Source organism: Acomys russatus, chromosome 8, assembly GCF_903995435.1.
Source record: "Acomys russatus chromosome 8, mAcoRus1.1, whole genome shotgun sequence".
Taxonomy (NCBI): domain Eukaryota; kingdom Metazoa; phylum Chordata; class Mammalia; order Rodentia; family Muridae; genus Acomys; species Acomys russatus.
The window spans coordinates 18472166-18492352 of record NC_067144.1 but is presented as its reverse complement, the minus strand read 5'-3'; the positions used below and the strand labels follow the sequence as shown (position 1 = coordinate 18492352).

Genomic DNA, 20187 nt, shown 5'->3' with positions numbered 1-20187 from the left:
GGTCAGCACACACGCCCTCCCAGGGCTCTCACCCTAAGGCAGTATAGCCGCTTTTTACTTAGAGAGCTGCCTAGACCAGAAAGCTGTGCCATTAAAGCCTCAGACTCCAGGTGTGTTCACTACAGGAGGTGCTAGCAAGCCAGGTACATCTGAGCCATTCCACAGAAAAGTTTACCTTTAATTTATTTATTTACCAGGAGACATCATAGCTATGCTTACAAAGATTTGACCTCATTTTCTTTCCTAAAGCAGCTTTTTTTTTTTAACCAAAAACCATCCCAAATGGTCTTATGACTTTTAAGATGGTTGAGATGGTCTTTTCATCTACCAACCAGACACTATATCTTTCACTGGGATTTCGATAAGTGAGGCTGCAATGGGAAGGTGAAAGCGAAAGGACATGATGCCCAGGAAGTAAGGCTCTGTCCCGGGGAGGGGAGGGGCGGCTGGCGAGGACGTGGGCAGGCTGGAGTGGTGGACAAGGGCCTGCTGGGCCTCGTTGGAGCTCCATTTCTCTTCACCCGAGTCTCCTATGTGGTTATCAAAGTCCTCGTCCAGAATCTCATTCACTGGCCCCAGGTCATCTCCTCTTAAACTCTTGACCTGTTATAAATCTACAGTGTCTCTAGCATTGGCTCGCTTCCAGCCAGGGCGGAAGTCAGTCCTCACGCAACAGAGGCTACATAAAAGCGATGTCAGCCACAGGCATGCAGAGATCCACCAGGACAGTGCAGCATGGCCTGCTTCTTCACTGTTCTCTTCACTCCTTCCTTTTGGGTCCCACAACACTGCATCTGTGCAGTGTGCCTCACCAGAGGCGATCCCCACTCCCGGAAGGCAGTACAGTGGCAGAATGCTCTAGTTGTACAATTCTAGCCATTGGCAAGTGTGTTGGATTAAGTTAATTTGGACTAGATAGAACCCATCTGGTCGTGGAGGTGTTTTTGGCCTATAATCCCCATTCCTCTTTGTTTATAGCTCTCTCTGAGGGAACTGTTAGGACAGAGCGCGGCTGGCTGGTGTATAACTAACTCCATGGCTTATGAAAGGGAGGGCTGGGAAACTGAGGAGATGATCCTAATTATGTCTGGACTTCTTTCCCCAGGAACTTTTAACTTGCTGTGAAGAAGGGAAAGGGGAACTCAAGGATGGCCTGGAGGTGATGCTCAGTGTCCCCAAGAAAGCCAATGATGCCATGCATGTCAGCATGCTAGAAGGTAGCTGATCTCCCAGGCCTGCTGGGAGGCCGCCTCCATTTCTCAGATCAGGGATTTTTTGATAGGAGGGAAGTGCCATGAAGGCAGGCAAGGAACAAGCCCGGAAAAGAGGAGTGAAAACAAGTTCAGTGGGCCCTTGGCTCCTTGTGTGAGGAGCGCCACAGACCAGGAGAGCTAACACCTGCCTCCAGGTGCCATTTAGGGGGTGTAGACACTGTGTTGTCCATGAGATAATCCAGTGCAGGCTGTGAGCTTTACAATAGCCAGGCCAGAGCCCGCAGACCTCCTCATATGCATAGCATTTGCACTGCCTTCACTGTCAGGATAACTGGAAATGCTGGTTACATACAGTGTACAACACACACACACACACACACACACACACACACACACACACACCTCTTTTTTTTTTTTCAGTACTGAAATTAAACCCAAGCCTTGTCCCTGATGAACAAACATTCCTCTGCTGAGCTATATATCCACAGCTCTTTTTTTGCTCAGAGTCTCACTAAACTGTCCAGAATAGCCTCGAAATAGTAGTAATCATTTCTCAGCCTACCAAATGCCTAAAAGTATAGGTGTGCACCATCATGTCCAGCTTATTTAAAATATAAAAGAATACATAACACAAATTTACTATTATGATTTTTTTTTTTTATTGAATGGTTAGATGGCATCCAAAATATTCACATTCTTGTACAACTAGTCTTTTTTTCCTTCTCGGGAGCTTAGGAAAGCCCAGCGAGGAGACCCTAGCAGGACTTCAGTCAGCTAGAACCGTGTTCTTGGTATCCAGAAGTCCAGTATGAAATAAGGCTCCTGTGACATGGTCTTGATGTTATAAAAACAGATGCATACAGGATCAAGCCTGGGGTGAAATTTGATACCCGGGTAAAGACTTAACATTCCAGTCTGACAAGCAGGCCCTAAGGAAATGAGTGTGTGGGCTGCAAGCGCGCGCTCTCTCTCATCCCACGATAGCACCATGGCCACTATTATCATCTAAGAGACATGGTGTGTAGTCTCAGTACTTCCTGGACTGCTCTTAGTACAAGAATGCCCAGGCCTTAAAGCCACAAAGCTGATGTCGTCGTTTCTCTAGACTAAGCACTGGTCATCTGAAAGTGCTCCTATGGTTACACCCCTTCGTTCCAGTGCATGCCTGTCTCCGCAGTGCTCGGTGGCTTCCTTTATAAGTACCTCACTCATCCAAACTGTTCCTCACCCATGACCCAGCCACTCAGGATGGTCTGTGGACCTGCACAATAGAACTGGTTGACAGTGCACATCTATGGACTCGCCTAGCACCCACTGAACCAAAAATCTCTTGCATGGAGAGCAGTGTTCAGAATTCATGTTTTCACATGCTTTTCGGGTGATTCTCGTGCACATTAAAGTTTGGGCTCTTTCTGAAAGATTTGAAGTGGCATATAAATTTATGTTGAAAGTTTGTGCACCACACTGTTTACGAGCAATAAAAGAATCCTAAGGATGGAATATAAGAAACGAGACGATGACAAGTAAAGCAGAACCAACGGCACTCTAAGGTTCCACCTAAGCCCCACTGAGAGCTAGGAGCAATGGGAGCTGTGGAGGAAGAAGCTCTGGGGATTTTCAGTTTGGGAGCTCCTCCCTCCCCCACCTACCCCCCAACCCTCACCCCCTTCCCCCACCCCCACTCTTCTCTCATTGGGAGGGGAGCATCCCATGGGACCTTTTGGAAAACCCTATTCATACTGTTTACATATATAGGAGACGTAGTACAGGGAATGGGCGATGGGAAATGCTTAACTACAGTTAGTTCTGTAGGCAGACATGCTATGTCAGATCTCCATGGAAGCCAGTAGCCAACTAGGAAATCTGTTCTCCAAGGGGAGTACAGCACAGCCTCCCCTGAGTGTAGCGTTGGAGAAACTCCACAGGGGTCGTGGGTGTTTTTCAGGGTTCGATGAGAACTTGGATGTACAGGGGGAGTTGATTCTCCAGGATGCCTTTCAAGTGTGGGACCCAAAGTCGCTGATCCGGAAGGGGCGGGAACGGCACCTGTTCCTCTTTGAGATCTCCTTGGTGTTTAGCAAGGAGATCAAAGACTCTTCAGGACACACGAAATATGTTTACAAGAACAAGCTACTGGTAGGTGGGGCAGGCGGGGGTTCTGTAGAACCCATGGGCAGGAAGGGACACAGACATATATACAGCTCACCTCTTCCCCACCTCTCTACTCCAAAGCCCTCCTGGACAAAGGCTCACACCTCCTCCTACTTGGAAAACTCCCACCCACATCCTCCACGTCTTCATCTTAGCATTCACAGGTCTTTCTGTTTGCTTTAGCATCTCTTTCTTCACCGTCCCTCTCTGTACCTGCTAATCAGACAAATGCCTACAGGTCCTTTCATCCTGGGTATATGAACGAAATGTCTAGTCTGTTGAAGCCTGATTGACAGAAGCCCCTCCCTTGGCCCTCTCCTCTTTGTTGCCTTCCCATTCCTATCCCAGCCCTAAGTTTTCCCCACTGCCCTCCCCTTCCCCGCCTCTCACAGGCATTTCCTGTCTACAGACCTCAGAGCTGGGTGTGACCGAGCATGTAGAAGGCGACCCCTGCAAATTCGCCTTGTGGTCTGGGCGCACCCCATCTTCAGACAATAAAACAGTGCTCAAAGTAAGTACCGCTCTCTTTTGGTACAAAACCAGGGTTGGGGTAATTGGGTAGAGTAAAGGAAGCAGACATGAAACACCCAAAAGCATGGCCCAGAGACCACTGAGCCACCTGGCCAGCATCGTGTAGAGGTATTGAGAGGCAAATTTGACCATGAAGGTAGATCCAGAATCTCAACTGAAGATATTCTCCTCAAGTCCACAGAGGGCAGGGAATGACATAGTGACTTCCTTAACAAGGCCCAACCAACTGGCTTCTGTCCAGATGTCCCTTTCCAGTGGCAGCAGCGACCAGCTGTTAAACAAAGGCATCTTGAGTTGTTCTCTGTTTGCTCAGCATATTGTCCTAGATGCCCTCCATGTACAAGGTGGGCATCTTTGCTTAATGCTGTGGGAAAAAAAAAAAAAAGACTCATGTGTAAGACATGGTCTTTATTCTCTGGGAACGTGTATTCCAGAAGCTCCATTAAATCGCAGCAGGCTGGGGGACCAATGGTCAGATCAGCTCTCCCAGTTCAGCCTGGTGTTGAGTCCCTGTTCCTGGTGGCACTGACCTGACTAGGTAGGGATACAGCAAATAGAGCTCCCACCGGCCACCTGCTAGTCTAGGAAGTGTCCCATCACCAAGGGACAGATGGCTCAGCTCAGGCAAAAGCTTCACAAGTGTTCACCCATCATTTGCAGAATAGCTGCTACCTGTCATGAGGAAGAATTATCTGAAAGGACCCAGGGAAACCGTGGGTATTTTGGCATGAAAGCAGTGCTTCTGATAAGCACACAGCAGCTGGAAACTTAAATACTGACTGTCAGGCTCTTTGGGTGTGACTGGTGCTGAACATGTTGACATATACCATTACCCTGCTGGTAAATAGCCACTGCTTTTAGATGTCACAGTTCTAAGTGCCCTCAAGGCTGCCTAGAACAACAATTCAAGTGGTCACCCAGGCACAGTAGAGTACAACAGATACTGTTCCAGCTCCAGGGCCAATAGCAGGTTGGTTGGTCAGTGCCTAATGAATTGTGAAATAGTTTTACAAGTCTTCCATAAAATCTATGTTGAGTTATGAAGTTGGGCATCTCTGAGATGAAAGAATCCAGGGGTAAAATGTGAAATAAACTCCTCCAAAGATCTGGTGTCTTTAGGATAACGCTGAGCCTGTAGGGGGAAGAGTTGAACATGGTTTTTACGAGAAACAAGAGCTGCACTTCTCAACGTTTCTCCCTGTGGCACCGTAGGCTTCCAACATCGAAACCAAGCAGGAGTGGATCAAGAACATCCGAGAAGTGATTCAGGAAAGGATCATCCATCTGAAAGGAGCTTTAAAGGAACCAATCCAGCTCCCCAAAACACCAGCCAAGCTGAGGAACAACAGTAAGAGGTAACCAGCACCTTTCCCCCAAGCCCTTCGTTCCTAGGGGGAACTGTGCTGTCCTCGATCCTGCCTGTGGTGAATTCTGCCACCACTGAGCTTCTCATCAGTCGCTGTCCGTTAATGCAGAGGGGGGTTCTCTGGGCACCCTTCGCTTAAGTGTGCTACCACAATGTGAGAGGGAGCATAAGTTGAGTTACACCCCCCGCCCCCCCGAACCTTCCCACAACCATTTTCTTACGCACGGAGTGGTTCTATGAGAACAGTTAGCATCTGGAGAGAATAAATGCTGCCAAGTAGTGGGCAGGGATGCCTCTCTGTGTAGCTGGGGAAGGCTTTGGGAAGAACCATGCCCTGAGCGAGAAGGCCTCCACATCCTTCGGTGGCAGAGGAGTTGTGTGCAGCCCTGCAGCAGGCTGCAGTACAAGGTTATCTCTGCAGCTGCCAGGGAGTCCTCGTCACTCACTTTCAGTGAGCAGTGGCTTCTTGAATGGCTCCGGGCCCTGCTGACTCCTGGCTTCCTCTGAGCCACTAGATGGCTTCTTCTTAGATGTCTCCTTCTCAAGCTACCATGTGGCGTGACTACTTGCCAGTGACTCTGCTGGAGGGCATTTGGAGGAAAGCATACAAACATTTATATATATCTTGAAGTAAAGATTACACAGCATGGTTCTAAGAATAATGGTCGAGCGAGACGTGGTGGCACACACCTTTAATCCCAGCACTTGGGAGGCAGAGGCAGATGGATCGTTCTGAGTTTGAGGCCAGCTGGTCTACAAAGTGAGTCTAGGACAGCCAAGGCTACACAGAGAAACCCTGTCTCGGAAAAAAAAAAAAGAAAAAAAAAGAGTAGTGGTCATTGGTGGTGGCGTGCATTCCACGCCTCCCCGTTGCCAAATGGCACAAGCCACTTAGTTGACCTTTCAGTATCAACCAGGACAGACAAGATGAGGAACCATGGCAGAGTCATGCCATTGGAATGCTAGCACTGAGAGAGGTAGAGACCCACATAAAGGTGTAACTGAAACAGAGATACCTCACCTCCAAAGTGATGGCCAGGATCAGCTCACTTCCCCGGTGCTGCAGGCACCAATGATGACTGTGTTGAAAAGGGGCCCATCTCAACTTTATGTGCATGTGTCTAGGCTCCGGGCCGACACTTTAGCACTGGAGATGGACCTCTCTTCAAGGAGCTCCTGCTTCAACAAGGAATGTAGAAAGCATAACAGTATAAAGAGTGGGCTGTCCAGGACCATGTGAGAAGGAGACTTAGTTGAGGCTAACAAGGGTTCCTCTATCTAAAATAGAGTTGGAGTGAACACATACAGGGCACATCTGGGAAGTGTCTGCCACCTTCTCTCTGTCCCCTACCTCTTCTCTTCTCCTTCACGGAGTAGAGAGAAACCTCACAGACTCTGCAGAGAACAGCTCAGCAGTCTGTACTTCCATTAGCTGGACTTCCTGGATATAGAAGCAGAGCTTATGGAGGAGTACATGGGCTTGGGGGATGAATGCCACTCTTGGACGGGCCCTTTCAGCCCCCAGAACTGGCTTCATCTGGAGTCCAGATGGGGTCCATACTAGGCCAGAACAGCAGGAAGCAGAAAGTACAGCCAGATCCCAGCCATCTACACATGGGGGTGGGCCGATGGCTAGGCCATCCAAAACAACAGATGATCTGGAAGTCCTGTATTTTTGGTTTTGAAATGCGTCACATGATTTCTTTTCGCAGCAGATTTTGCCTTCCTATGAATGTGCGGCTTACGTTATTCAAATAAGCTGGCATTTTCTAAGCCCACAAGTGGTGGTGGGAAAGCAGTCAACTTAGAAATGTTATGCATGGGAGAAACTACTCTTTTCTCAGTAAGAGGCCATATGCACACATATGTACACCCATGGGCACCCTCATGCACACACATGTCCGTGTACACTCGCAGGTATACCAGATAGTGATTGTTCAGAATCGGTGGTGGGACGGTGTCATTATCTAGGGCACTCTGACCATGGCATACGATTCTCCAGCATCTAGTTCCCTGGCCGCTCCAGGCTTTAGCCCCTCTGCAGGCAGCATGGAGCAGGGATGACTTTAGTGAAAGTGTCTGTGGGAATACCTGTGGTCTCCTCTGCTAATTCCTTTAACTGCAGCCCACATCTCCCAAGTTTTCCCTGACACAGACTAGTCAGCAACTCCCCAGCAACCATTCCTGCTGAGGCTTGACTGTGGGCTCAGCACAGTCAGGACACAATCCTAAGGCAGAAAGCTGAAAGAGCAACGTGCTTTCAAAGCCGCGCAGTACTGGGGCCCAGGAAGTGGGGTTCAAGGGCCATAATAACAACAGGGAGCAGAGCTGGCTCAAATGCTGCTCTAGACTTAGACTCTGCCATTCCCAGTCCTGGAGAAAGTGCCTCTCTCTTCTGTGTTGATGAGAACTCATCCCCAATAAGTATGAAATCAGTAACTCCCGCCAAAAAGGAGACAGGGAACGCCCGCTCCATAGGCAGGAGCTAAAGATCCACCAGGACTTTGCCAAGATAATCTTCCCTTGAGGAAATAACCCAACCCATTTTCTCCAGCAGAAGAAATACAAGTAAAAAGAAACAAAAGCAAACAAAAAGAGTCATCTTAAGTTTCATGATACACACCTACGGTCTCAACTGCTTGGGAGGCTGAGGCAGGGGCGTTGCTTGGACCCAGGACCTCAAGGCCGGTGTGAACAGCATAGCAAGACTGCATCATAGAAAAAGAAAAAAGAAAATCTTATCCATTGGTGTTTTCTATTTCCACACCAGCTGCAAGCCAACACCCATCCTAATTGTAACGTGTAGAACCATGAACTCTGTGGCTACTGAAAAGGAGCCTATTGACTGGCTAGGAGCCCAGGTTCTAAGTAAGATGATCTTTGCCCTGCCTGTTATAGACTCATTTCTAGATTTTGCTGTTGTTGTTGTTTTTAATGACCCATCTACTATAGGGGCTAGAAGGGACATAAGAGCTGGTGTCCTGCTGTGCACAGTCACATTGTGACCGTGTGCTTACTGAAATGAATGAGCTTTCATTGAAATCAGGATAGCCTTAGACACGCCCTGCCAGGAACGTTCAGGCACTGCTTTGCCAACCCAGCCGGGATAACCTTGTCGGCTCTAAACCCACAGTGGTTCCCCCCACCCCCACCCCTGTTTCTTTTCTCTCTTCTTCCTGCAGGGATGGCGTAGAGGATGGGGACAGCCAGGGGGATGGGAGCAGCCAGCCAGATACCATATCCATTGCCTCCAGGACCTCTCAGAACACAGTGGACAGTGACAAGGTAAGACAGAGTCCTAGCCTTCCTTCCCTCTACCCAAACTTGTGGTTGGTTCAGCCAGCCCTTGAGACCTGTGCTCAAATCTCCTTCCACTCCGGTGCCAAACAGCAGGAGCCAGCTGTATCATTCCACCAAAGGGGAAAGGACAGGGCTGGATTGGGAGAACCACACAGCATGGAAGGGTGAACAGGGAGAGAGGCTGCCAGACTGCTCTGCCAGGGGAGTGGCCCTCAGAGAGACTGATGTTGCGATAGAGTCCTGAGACACCAGTAGCTGTGACTGGCACGTATTTACAATGGTTTGATTGGGGCATATTTCAAAAGTAAACCAGGGGTTTTGTAAATAGCCACATAGACACTACTCAGTAGGGACCTCTGACCCAGAAGGACTCTAATGGGTAAATGACACCTTTTCCAGCGCTCGGTCCATGAGAGATTAGGGGCAGAGGAACCAGCAGGTGGTATGTGAAAGATCAAGTCATCACCTAAGAAAATCCGATCACCTGTCTCCCACACCTTGGAGCAAGCAAGCAGCATTAGGAGCTCTGCAGGGCATGCAGGAAATAGACTGTCCCCATGTGTTTGCTCAGGCTGCCTGGGGAAAGCAATTGTTGGAATCTGCAGCAGCGAGAGGAAGGGGCCCATGGCCTGGCCCGCTCACATTCACCTACCCAGAGTCCAGGGTATGAGGTGATTTCCTGCTGCATAGTGGTCATGTTACAGAAGAAGTTAGACTTTTCCAAACACTGATTGGCCCCAGTTCCTCCTGAGCTGGCCCTCAGGCCACCCTCAAGCCTCAAGCACTAGGCTATGCCCATTCTTCATTTTAGTTTTCTATGTTATGGGTACTTTTCTACATTTATTAGGTTTTCCTTACTGGGGAAAAAAAGCCACTGAGAACTAAGTGCCCTAAACCTGCTGAGATACTGTCAGCACATCACCCTGACCACATTGATAGACTAGGGCTCAAGGGCATTCAAGGTTAATTCCGTCTGACAGCTGCTTTCATATTTTAAAGCCATTTTTACTAGCAGAGTCAATGGAACATTTGAGGGTTTGTTTTTTTATTTTTAGGGAATCTTTCTTTTTTGACTTCTCTTCCTTTTTCTTATTTTAAGTCTCTTCTTTCATCCTGGTTTTTATTTTCCCCATGTTCAGACATAGACTTCTAGCCTTGCTGTTGGGGGACTCATCCCTCACAGCTGCTAAGCCATCTCCCAGGATCCTGACATAGACAGAAACCCCTAGCCGGGGCCCTTTGTCTATTCCTTTTCTTACTTGCAAGGTAAGTTAGGCTAGACTACACCTTTGACAGCAGACCTTTTGTTATAAATGAGGGCTGTTAGGACTCACACTTCCCTCCAAGTGAAACTGAGACTCCACTGAACGACTCGCCCAAGAAAATGTCAGTGGTCAGTGTAAAAGCCGGAACAAGCACTCAGGCCCATTCCGAGTCAGGCTGTCCCCTCACTCTGAAGCAGAAGCACTGAACTCTCAATGCTGAGTTAAGCTAGCTGCGTGTTCTCTCTGCACACGCCACACACAGACCAGACACAAACTCCTGTTGAAGCACCTGCCATGTGCCAAACTGTGTGCCGGATACTGTGGAGAGACGTGCACTGTCTGTTGAGTGTGAATCCCCATCTGTGCGGTTTCTTGTTTCCTGTTGTCTCTATAACCAGGCCACTGGTCCCCGATGAGGACATGGGCTGTGTCTGTCTGTTCCACTACTGTACTCCTGGGCATGCAGCACACGTCGAGGCTCGGGAGTTATTTGTGAAATTGATGACTATAGGTACACTACTGTTAGGTCTCAGGGAATGGAGTATTAAGAGGCAACTAAAACCAGTTTTCCAAAAGTAGCCAAGTCTACAATCCTATATCTTAAGACAATAACGAACCCTAGAAAATTTGAGCAGAAAGCTTAGTAAGCTGGTATACTTGCCCTCTTGGGAGCATCAGGGAACAGCCACCTTCTCTGACCCTAGGGGACAAGCAGAAGGTTGGGAGGTGATCCATACATGAAGATAAAAAAAAAAAAAAATCACTTATTCTCAATCAAAAATAGTATCAGCCTGTTAATGAGTATGTAGTCTCCTTTAAAATATTCTCACCCTGCTCCCAACCCAGCAGTGGGGACAAGCCAGCCATGTGGCCCCTGTGACATATCTCTCTCTAGCAGTGACATTGGTTCACTGATGTCACCAACAGGGCCGGGTTCCTTCCACCTCTCCTAGAAGACCAGGGGAGCCTGGTTTCCAGGTGACCAATAGAAATCTCTGGACTGACTCAGACAAACTGACTATAGTCAACGAAAAGGTAAATGATGAAGGCTTTAGGGAGAGGTCAGGGTAGTGACCCCTCCCTCACAGAGAGGAATCATGCCAGCAACAGATTTTCCTCAGAGTGCCAGGTCCTCTTCCTCAGATGCGAAGAAATGACTTGTGTAGGTGCCAGTGACTGGGGGCTGGGCCCTGGGCAGCCCACTTTGGCCTGAGGTACCCCCTCCAACCACCTGCTGTTTGAGGGAGAACACAGCTGGAAGAATGCCAGCTCTGACATCACTTCTGTCAGCTTGCGCAGTTGTCACACCTCACTTTCCCCATCTGCTAAGCCGGGTAATGAGACCAACTCAGGGAGTCACTGGGAAGAGTAAGTGGCCCCGTATCACCTTGGTAGCTGCCTGACATTTGGTAAAAAGCTAACTTTCAGTCTTAGGGTGCACGCGCGATGCTTTGGCAGACTGGGAAGAGCTTCATGAGTTCGTGAGCAGAGTTCCGACCTCTGGCTCATTACGATCAGCAGTTTCTTATCTGTGCTGGCCCTCAGATGAGGTGGCTTCTCCTGTTTACCTGTCTGGAAAGAGAACAGTGTTTCTCCTCTGCCTTCCATGTTAGCTTCTAGAATCTCAGGCGTACATGTTCGTTGCTAGCCTTGACTCATGGGTTAGCTTATTATTAATAGATTGTGATCTACTTATGTCTGATGTTGTGTAATCCAAGTTTCCTACATTTGAGCAATGGTAGGTCCTTGGGCTGCAGGTATTTGGAGACGCTTGGGAGTCTTCAGGTTTTCCAGCTGTTGATTGTATTAAGATGCTCCCAGATTATCCCATTTCCTAGCGTCCTTCCTATGGCCTTCTTCCAGGGTGCAAAGTCTGCATGGAACAGGGAGTTTAGAGAGGTAGGCACCCTGCACATGGGACCTGGCTGTGAAGACAGCTAATTCCCTAGGGCTGATGCATTCACACTTACTAAAACGGTGATCGTGTCTAGTAGAGTGCCCAGTGCTGCTCATAACATCTCCATTCATTTTTCATGGGCAGGCTTAGACTTAGTTAGGCAGGTGGCTTAGTCATCCAAGTGTAGGACAACTCTGTGTCCACTCGATTCTCTTGTCTAGACCCAGCCCTGGATTCTAGCATGTTCTAAATATAAAGTATTCCGTTTAGTGTACTAGTCACATCTCCCAGAACAGCCTTCTAGTTCTTCTCCATGCTCTTGTTTTTTAGTAAGCTTGAAAAAAGGTCAATGTGCAATCTCCTTTCTCGCCCACCGCGTGGAAACCCCTTGTCTAGAGGTCTTCTTTAAGGTCTTAAGAAACAGACATTCTCCTGCTTTTCCCTGTGGCAGAGGAGCTGGGACTGCTGCCTTAAGCTATGAGTCTGCCCACCCCTTAGTGAGAACACAGTTTATTATTCATAACTCTGCATTAAGCCCTTATGAAGCTGCGCTGAGTGCCTCAATAAGTAAATCCCACTAATAACACTCCCAGACTTGCTTTTGTTTGATCCTCAACTGGATCTGCATAATTAGGTTTTCCACAGGCCTGCATTACACAAAAGTGTAATTTCTTCAAGACAAATGAAAATGCTTACTCCATCTCACAGTGGCCCAAACCTACTCTGCCTGGGAATATGCTGCTGCTACTCTGCTCACCCTGTTTCGCACCAGCATCCCCCGTCCGCCCTGTATCCTGTCCTTGCACCTTGAGTTCTGGGGCTTTGCTACTGCACAGCAGATAACGATATTCATAGAAGGCTAGTCAAGGAAGGCAGTGGTGAGGTGCCGGTGAAGGAGAATCTTTTTTTAATGTGATGGATGCCTGCCAGAGGACAGACATGTGTCCATCCACACCGTGATGAACCCGGTGCGTGCATTCAGGGCAGGCACAGTGGATATAGTCAACAAACATTTATTGAGGTAAACATCACATAGCCCTCCTAAGAGAAATATTCTCCATGCAGAAAGCACTGTTAGCCTCTAGTCATGTCCAGGCTAGATAAAGAGAGAGAAATTGGAATGAATTGAATCGTGGTGATGTTATCAATAATATTAATATTAATATTAATAAAACACTGCTGAAACTTAAGTAATGAGCTGGTGTGAGCCCGGATACAGGGTAGACCAGGATCCTGGTGTGCTACAGGGAATGGGAGAACATGGAGAAGTCTGGTGGCTCGAGCAGACTAAGAGAAAAGCAGAAGAGTCCCACAGTGCCCTGCTACTGTGATAGCAGCCGTGGCACAATACCTATTACAAGCCTTTTGGGTATAGACACCCATTGAGTTCATTAGGCGCTAACAGTCTTCACACCCACACATTGGGAACACATGTCAGGACCCAGGGCACAAGGCAAGAATCAGAGAGAGAAGCATGGCTTGAAATTGTTACCTACAGAGGGACCTAGTCCCTGTGTTAATGAAGATGTTTCCCTGCATTGGCAGCTTAGTGAGACTGTAGCCCTTGGGTTGGTATCTTGATAAGGTTATATATAACCCTACAGTCATGCATTGGTGGAGACCTAACCCCTGTGTTGTGTATGCATGAGCCTAGCCCAGCACTGACATACTCCCACTCTCTTCACACATGCACTGTTGTGAAGCCTGCCTGGTCTATGCCAGGTGCTGTTCTCTCTGCTGGGAGTGTAGCAGTGGATGAGGCAAGGCCTCACCAACTCCTGCTTTCATTCTTGAGTGTAGGAAAGGAAACCACCCAAAAAGAAGAGCATCCCCATGTCATGCAAAGCACATCAGAGATAAAACACCTTGGAGCTTCTCAAAGAATGCACCCTAAGTCCACTTCCTCACATGTAGAGTCGGTAGACATGGATGTGGTTCAGATGGTGTTGAGCTCAGTCATTCCCTCTGAAGCTCCAGGTGGGAACCCCCAGCTGTGCCCTGCCTGAAGCAAAGGCTTTGGTCTTTTCTGTCATATGAACAACCAGTAGGCATGAGAGCTGGCAGCAAAGAAGAGTTAGGTAAGGTACAGTAGCCTCTACCACAGGGAGCATGGTGATTTGGTAGCAAGGAGATGGGCTTCTAAGATTCTATCTGGACCCCACACTGACTCACTCATAGGGTGGTCACATTATGTCACTACTCTGCCTCAGGGTCTATACAAAGGGAACAGTGATGGGCTTCCCTAGAGTTCTGAAGGACCAGATGAGGTCCATGTTTGAATGTGTATGGGACTTAGGAACACAAGAGCCCAGGGGAGGAAAATAAGCAACATGCTCCCTGAAGGGTTAAGAGGCCATGGGCTACTGTGGCTTGCCAGTATGAAGGTTGAACAGTGTGAAACTATGTTTTACTTGGGAAATTCTTAAGAGCCATCAAGAGGCCCACCCAAGTTGGGTTTGAGACATGTGGTCATGATAGGTATCCTGGTCAGCTGTGTGCACCACCTGCTGTCCCCCAGCCCATAACGGCCCCCAGAGTCCAAGCAACCCTGGGAGGGATAAATTATGGTTCTTCTAGTACTCAGTCTTTGGACTCAGTGGGCCTGAAGATTCATAAAATATCCCTAGATAGAGATACCTGGAAAGAGTAAGTACTTACACCTCTACTGTCAAGGCTTGGGGTGGATGTGTTGGAACTTGAACCATGAAAACCATGTAGTCTTTATTCTCAGGCACACCCAGGCCTCAGCATGTTAAATTATAATAACAGCATAAACCTCAACTAAACGGATTGATTTTCCTCAACATCTTTGTCCTTCCTTACAAGAAAATACCACTTCCGTTTTATGATTTCAAGTACCAAATGTGGTTTAGGGTTTTGTTTTGTTGTGTTGTGTTATTAACTGTTTTAGTATATTAAAGTCCAGGGCTAGACTTGGAACGCATATATTTTTCCTAGCACATTTCCCTTGTCACTTTTTTCCGTGGTGGACAGAGTAGCTGGAAGAGGGAAGATGGCAGCAGTGGGCAACAAGTGAGACTGAATCCAGGACCTTCAGGAACCTGGAGCCCCATCTCTGGGAGCTCTGCCATGTCCTGGTAGCTCAGCTCCCTCCTCTCAACCATGTTTGTCACAGCATCAGTGTGACTTTTCAGAGCCCTGAGCAAAGTGTGAGGACTTGCACTCACAGGCTTTCTCTACCAGAAGGTCTTTGCACAGATGAGTGACTTGTAAACTCCACCAGAAGACAGAAAATGTTCTTCACTGCCTGGGGACACAGGGCAAAACTTCTCCTCCTGCCATGTTTTTTTTTTGTTTTGTTTTGTTTTGTTTTGTTTTACTTAATAGTCCCACCAGCATTCTATGGTTTAAATTTTTCCCTAGAGAAACTGTCAGTCATCTGAAAAAGCAAGTAAGTATCATGAAAGGCAGGGCCTTTGTTGAGCCCAGGCAGGTAACAGGAAGCCTTGGAGGTTCTCTGCCCATGTCAGAAACTCCAACTGCACAAAGTATCTTTGTTCTAGGTGGTGGCATGGCAGAGGTGTCCTCATTGCAGGGATGGGGAAAGTGGAAAAGTAATTTACAGATGGTTAGAGTTGTGTGTAAAAGCTACAGGCGTTACTCAAAGCCTCGTGTCATTCAGGGTGAGCCTGAAATTTGAGGTCATAGAAGAAGAGAGCCAGGTGGTGGTGGTGCACACCTTTAATCCCAGAACATGGGAGGTAGAGGCAGGTAGCTCTGTGAGTTCGAGTCTAGCCTGGTCTGCAGAGTGAATTCCAGGACAGCCAGGGCTACACAGAGAAACTCTGTCTCAAAACGGGTGAAGGATAAAAAGAAGAAAGGAAGGAAGGAAGGAAAGAAGGAAGGAAGGAAGGAAACTTAGAGAAGCCTCAGATCATCAAGCCCACATCCTTCAGTATTGAAAAGTAATCAAGTGATTGATTCAGAGTCACAAAGCCAGCTAACGGCAGTCCTAATAGTCAAACCCACATCAGTCACCCAAGTTACGTCATTGAAATGAGACTTCTGTTGTGACATTCATAGTTCAGCTTGATGATCTGCAGAAGACATGTGCCACTGCTGCCCCGATCTTGAGCTGCTCTGACCCTCCCACCCCGTATGTGCCAGTAATGCTCAGCAACCCTGAGTAAGTTGCAGCGCAGTGCTAAAGCCCACACTGTGGCTCTGGGCTGGCACGTGAGTAGCAGTGCCTATCACAGACTCTTTGATGCCAAGTGCTTGCGACTCACATAGTGGCCTTGGTGGGGGTATGATTCTGCCCCAGAGACTGTCGGCCTTCCGAGAGGGTTCCAGTTGTTCTCTGAGCACTTGGCAGTGAGTACTGGGATGCAGCAAGGCTGATCCCTATCTCGGCAGCCTGGGAGGAGCGAGTCTCCTGAACCAGCTCAACCCTGCTGTGGTTCTGCACCAAGGGAAATCCTATCTCATCGTTAACATTTTGGTGGAAGGCAAAAGCAAATCTGAAAACGAGCTACAATGTTCAAGTGGATTAGCTGGCGACAGACCAGGGCAGACAAGACCCAAGTGAGTATGTCTCCAGCCCCACATGTGCTGCTGGGGACAGGCGGGCAAGGCTGGGAGGACAGAGCAGGAGAGTGAAGCAACAGCTTTCAGGGCAAGGATTGTCCTGGAGGGTTCTACAGAGCCCTGTCAGCATGCTGTTAACCTTTCCTCCTTCGGCCTTAGGTAAGAAAAGTATTGAACATTTTTTTTTAAAGGAAGGAAAGAAGGAAGGAAGGACAGACTTTGCCTCATGAGTGGGTGGAGAAACTGTGGGAAACCCTCTGTCCAGAGCCGCTGGCTGAATAGTGGTGGCTTGGGACTGTGGTACATACAGTGATCTCTTTCAGCCCACAGGTGCAGTCATTGACTCTTTTGCAAACCTCAAGCAGGAATTTTGTACCAGGATTCAGGGCTGTGTAGGGTAGACGGTGAGGACTGACTCTGGTTTGACGGTGTAACTTTGTGGAAACTGATGTCCCTTCTCTCTGAATGCGGTAAGGAGCACAGCCCATAGAGCCTGTCGCTGTAATGCAGCATTCTGGGGGAAGCCTACTGGGCTAGCAGGTGGCTGGCTCAGTATTGTCCTGACACTTGACTTTGAGCCATGGTTGAAGCTTCTTGCTTAGGTTTACCTCATTGGCAGTTGAGTGCTGTTGGCTTCTACAACCTGTCTGTCATGACCGCAGAGCGGGGATGGCGTACAGATTTCTGTGGATGGCATTGGAGTGAGGTCGTGTAATCTTTGCTGCTGTAAAGCAGGTTTGCCAAGAAAAACAAACTGTTCAAAACACCGTCTGTGGTGGATTTCTCCAAGGACCCCCAGGAAAGACATGCTCCTTAGCTTGAGACATCTCCCAGGAGCAACCGGGGGGCGGGGGCAGCCAATTCCACTTTGACGATTCTCTTTATGAGAGAAACTGCTCTATGAAGTTAGGGGAGTCTACAGACCAGACAGACCCTAGACAGCGTCCATTCCTGCTTTCTGTTGTAACCTCTCCCCACTCTTGTCCGGCTGCGTACGTGAGTGATTCTGTTTATGCCAGAGCAGGATGGTTAGATTTCTGTCCCCTCCTTTGTAGGGACTTAATGCTGAGGTTTACAAGGTTCAGGACATCGCACAGCGCGGAATCCACACATCACCTCCCTACTCCTTTATCTCATTCTTGAAATTTTCCTTGATGACTCCCAAAAAGAAATGTTTGCCGGATATGTTTTCTGACACTTGACTATAAAGCAAACCAGCTGGAAGTCCCAGTCAGTACGCTTACACCCTAGAGGACAGGCTGGTGAGAAACTCCCGACACACGATTGTGAGATATGGTCAGTGGAAGGGAGCAGGAAACTTTGCCAAATATTTTACCACAGTGGATCCTTTTTTTTTTTTTTTTTTTAAATTTCTGTGTAGTTGAATTGAATGCCCCTGATGACCGGAACCATGCGTTCGCTCTGTACTGGGTAGTCTCTGTCCTTGCCATGGCCTTCAGTTCACACCCAAGGGTCTGTATATGATGAGAGGCAGCCGGGCAGGGTCCTGTGTGTTCCTCAAATGAGACAACTCTCACTCTTGGCCAGCTGCTGTGGGGAGCATCAGAGACGTTGCCATGGTGATAAGATACCATTCATCCACACCAAGATAGTGCCTCTTTGAAGGACAGAGTTAGCCTGGGAGCCAGGAGGAGTTTTGACACTAAAAGTCAAATTCGTCTTTGCCTTGAGGTTCATCTTCCTTCCCATTCTCCTTTGTATCAATTTCCAGCCCAAAATAGTAACTGTGACCCTGGATAATACGTCAAAGAGCAGTGCTTCTGAAACATTTACATGAGCGTATTTCACTGTGATACAGACTCCGGCTTTCTAAAACCACAGGGAAACTACGGAGAAGTTTCCTGCATCATCTTACCCAAACCATTTTATATTTCTTCTTGCTCAGCTAATTCAACCTGTTTTCTTTAATGGAATGAATATATTCTGGGTCATCTAAGTGAACTGTTAAGGCACTAATATACTTGCAGTATGAAATACTTTTTTCTAGAGAGCTTCCTTTAAAGTAAAAAAAAAAAAACCTTATACATGTATTTATTCTTTTAAAAAAAAAAAAAAAAGCTTTCAGGCTGTTAAGATGGCTCAGTGGGAAAGGGTGCTTGCTGCCTAGCCCCGCGACCTAGACTCAGTCCCTGCAAGTTGTCCCCTGACTTCCTTATGTACTCCATGTCATGTACATGCATAAATATACATGTAAACAAAAGCCTCTCAAACATGGTAGCACATGGTGCTGTTTTATATTTTCCCATAAAATAAATCTGCAAAATCATTCCCTAGCAGGGCATGGCCCTGTGTAATTTCCTGACGGCGGCACACTTGATCACTGCCATACCACAGTGCGCTGGGTTTACCTTCTGTTGACGGTGGTGCAGAATGTTTCGAGCGGGTTCCATGGCTAACAAGGTTGCAGTGAATACCCTGTGCAGATATCCTTTTTCACACTTGTGAAAAATCTAACTCCCTAGAAGTAGAATAACTGCATCAAGGGAAATCCACATTTTAAAGTTGGATAGAAGGGTAGCATGACTCTGTCCAGCTGTTGCATCAGTCCACACCCCAGCTGTGCACCTCAGTGCAGGTTTTCCCCACAAGGCCGCAACCTGCTATCAACCATCTTTTCTAATTAGAAGCTTTAGACTTTATCCATTTTGCTCTTTCACATTTTATTTAGCTGCCAATGTCTCACCTGTCTATTTTCTACTATTTTTATTGAGACATATGATATTGAATCTATGAGAGTTATGGGCTTGTCTGAATAACTTATTTATAAGCTCATTTTTATAAGAGCATTCCTAATTTTAAGCATCTGATTTATAGTGCACTTCAAATTTTTTCCAAATGTGAAATATGTGTACTAAAATGCACAGCACAAATGAAGACTTGGGTGGATAAGTATAAAGTAAGCAGGTATCAACCATACAGATGGTGAATTAGAGCCCCACCCATTTCCCAGAATCCCTCATGCTCCTTCCTGGACACAGCCCTAAGGGTAACACACCTTCACATTAATATTGTTCTTAATTTATAACGTCACCCCCTATATAAATGCCCCTCAATAATGTACTTTCAATGTGACTAGCAATGTAGTTTTTTTTAAATAGAATCAGACTCCATGTTCTTTTCTGCTTTAATTTTGTCTCAGCATTGTTTTATGAGAAGGGTGGTGGTGCACATGCCTTTAATCCTAGCACTCGGGAGGCAGAGGCAGGTGGATCTCTGTGAGTTTGAGGCCAGCCTGATCTACAAAGCGAGTCCAGGATAGCCAAGGCTACACAGAGAAACCCTGTCTCGAAAACATACACACAAAACAAAACAACAAAACAAAACAAAAACAACCAAAAAAAAAAAAAAAACCCCACTGTTTTATGGGATCCACCTATGCTGATTTGTGAGGCTTTTGTTCATTGTCATTCTTGAGTAGTATTCTGTCATAGGAATAGACTGAACTCTGTCCATCCTTTGCACAGAATATCGAGGATATTTCTAATAATTCTGCCTGCGGCTGGAGAGATGGCTCAGAGGTTAAGTTCTTCCAAAGGTCCTGAGTTCAATTCCCAACAACCACATGGTAGCTCACAACCACCTATAATGAATTTGGTGCCCTCTTCTAGCCTGCAGGCACAACACTGTATAAATAATAAATAAATAAATCTTTAAAAAGTTTTTTTTTTTTTTAAATCTGCCATGAGCACCCTTAGTATATACATCCTGGCACTTGTTCTGCTTTTCTAGCATATCAGACTGGGAATGGAACTTCTACACGGGAGGTCGTGATGTGTCTCCTGAGCATTTTTACGTTGTAGTCTCTTGAGCCAAATGCACATTCCTGCCACTGTGCAGAGGATCTCAGTTGCTGTGCTTTCTCAGCTTGTGATCTGGTGGTTGAGTAACACCTGC

General features: G+C 47.3%; 1 protein-coding gene across 11 annotated transcripts in view; it reads left to right on the top strand.

The window, feature by feature from the left end:
- The window catches only part of Kalrn (kalirin RhoGEF kinase), a 609660-nt gene that overhangs the window by 400702 nt on the left and 188771 nt on the right, over positions 1-20187 (top strand). For all 11 annotated transcript variants that reach the window (XM_051149844.1, XM_051149845.1, XM_051149843.1 and 8 more), the window contains exons 29-33: positions 1106-1217; positions 3160-3350; positions 3775-3876; positions 5109-5251; positions 8445-8547. In XM_051149844.1, coding sequence (XP_051005801.1) covers positions 1106-1217; positions 3160-3350; positions 3775-3876; positions 5109-5251; positions 8445-8547 — 651 coding nt within the window. The remainder of the gene's footprint in view (positions 1-1105; positions 1218-3159; positions 3351-3774; positions 3877-5108; positions 5252-8444; positions 8548-20187) is intronic.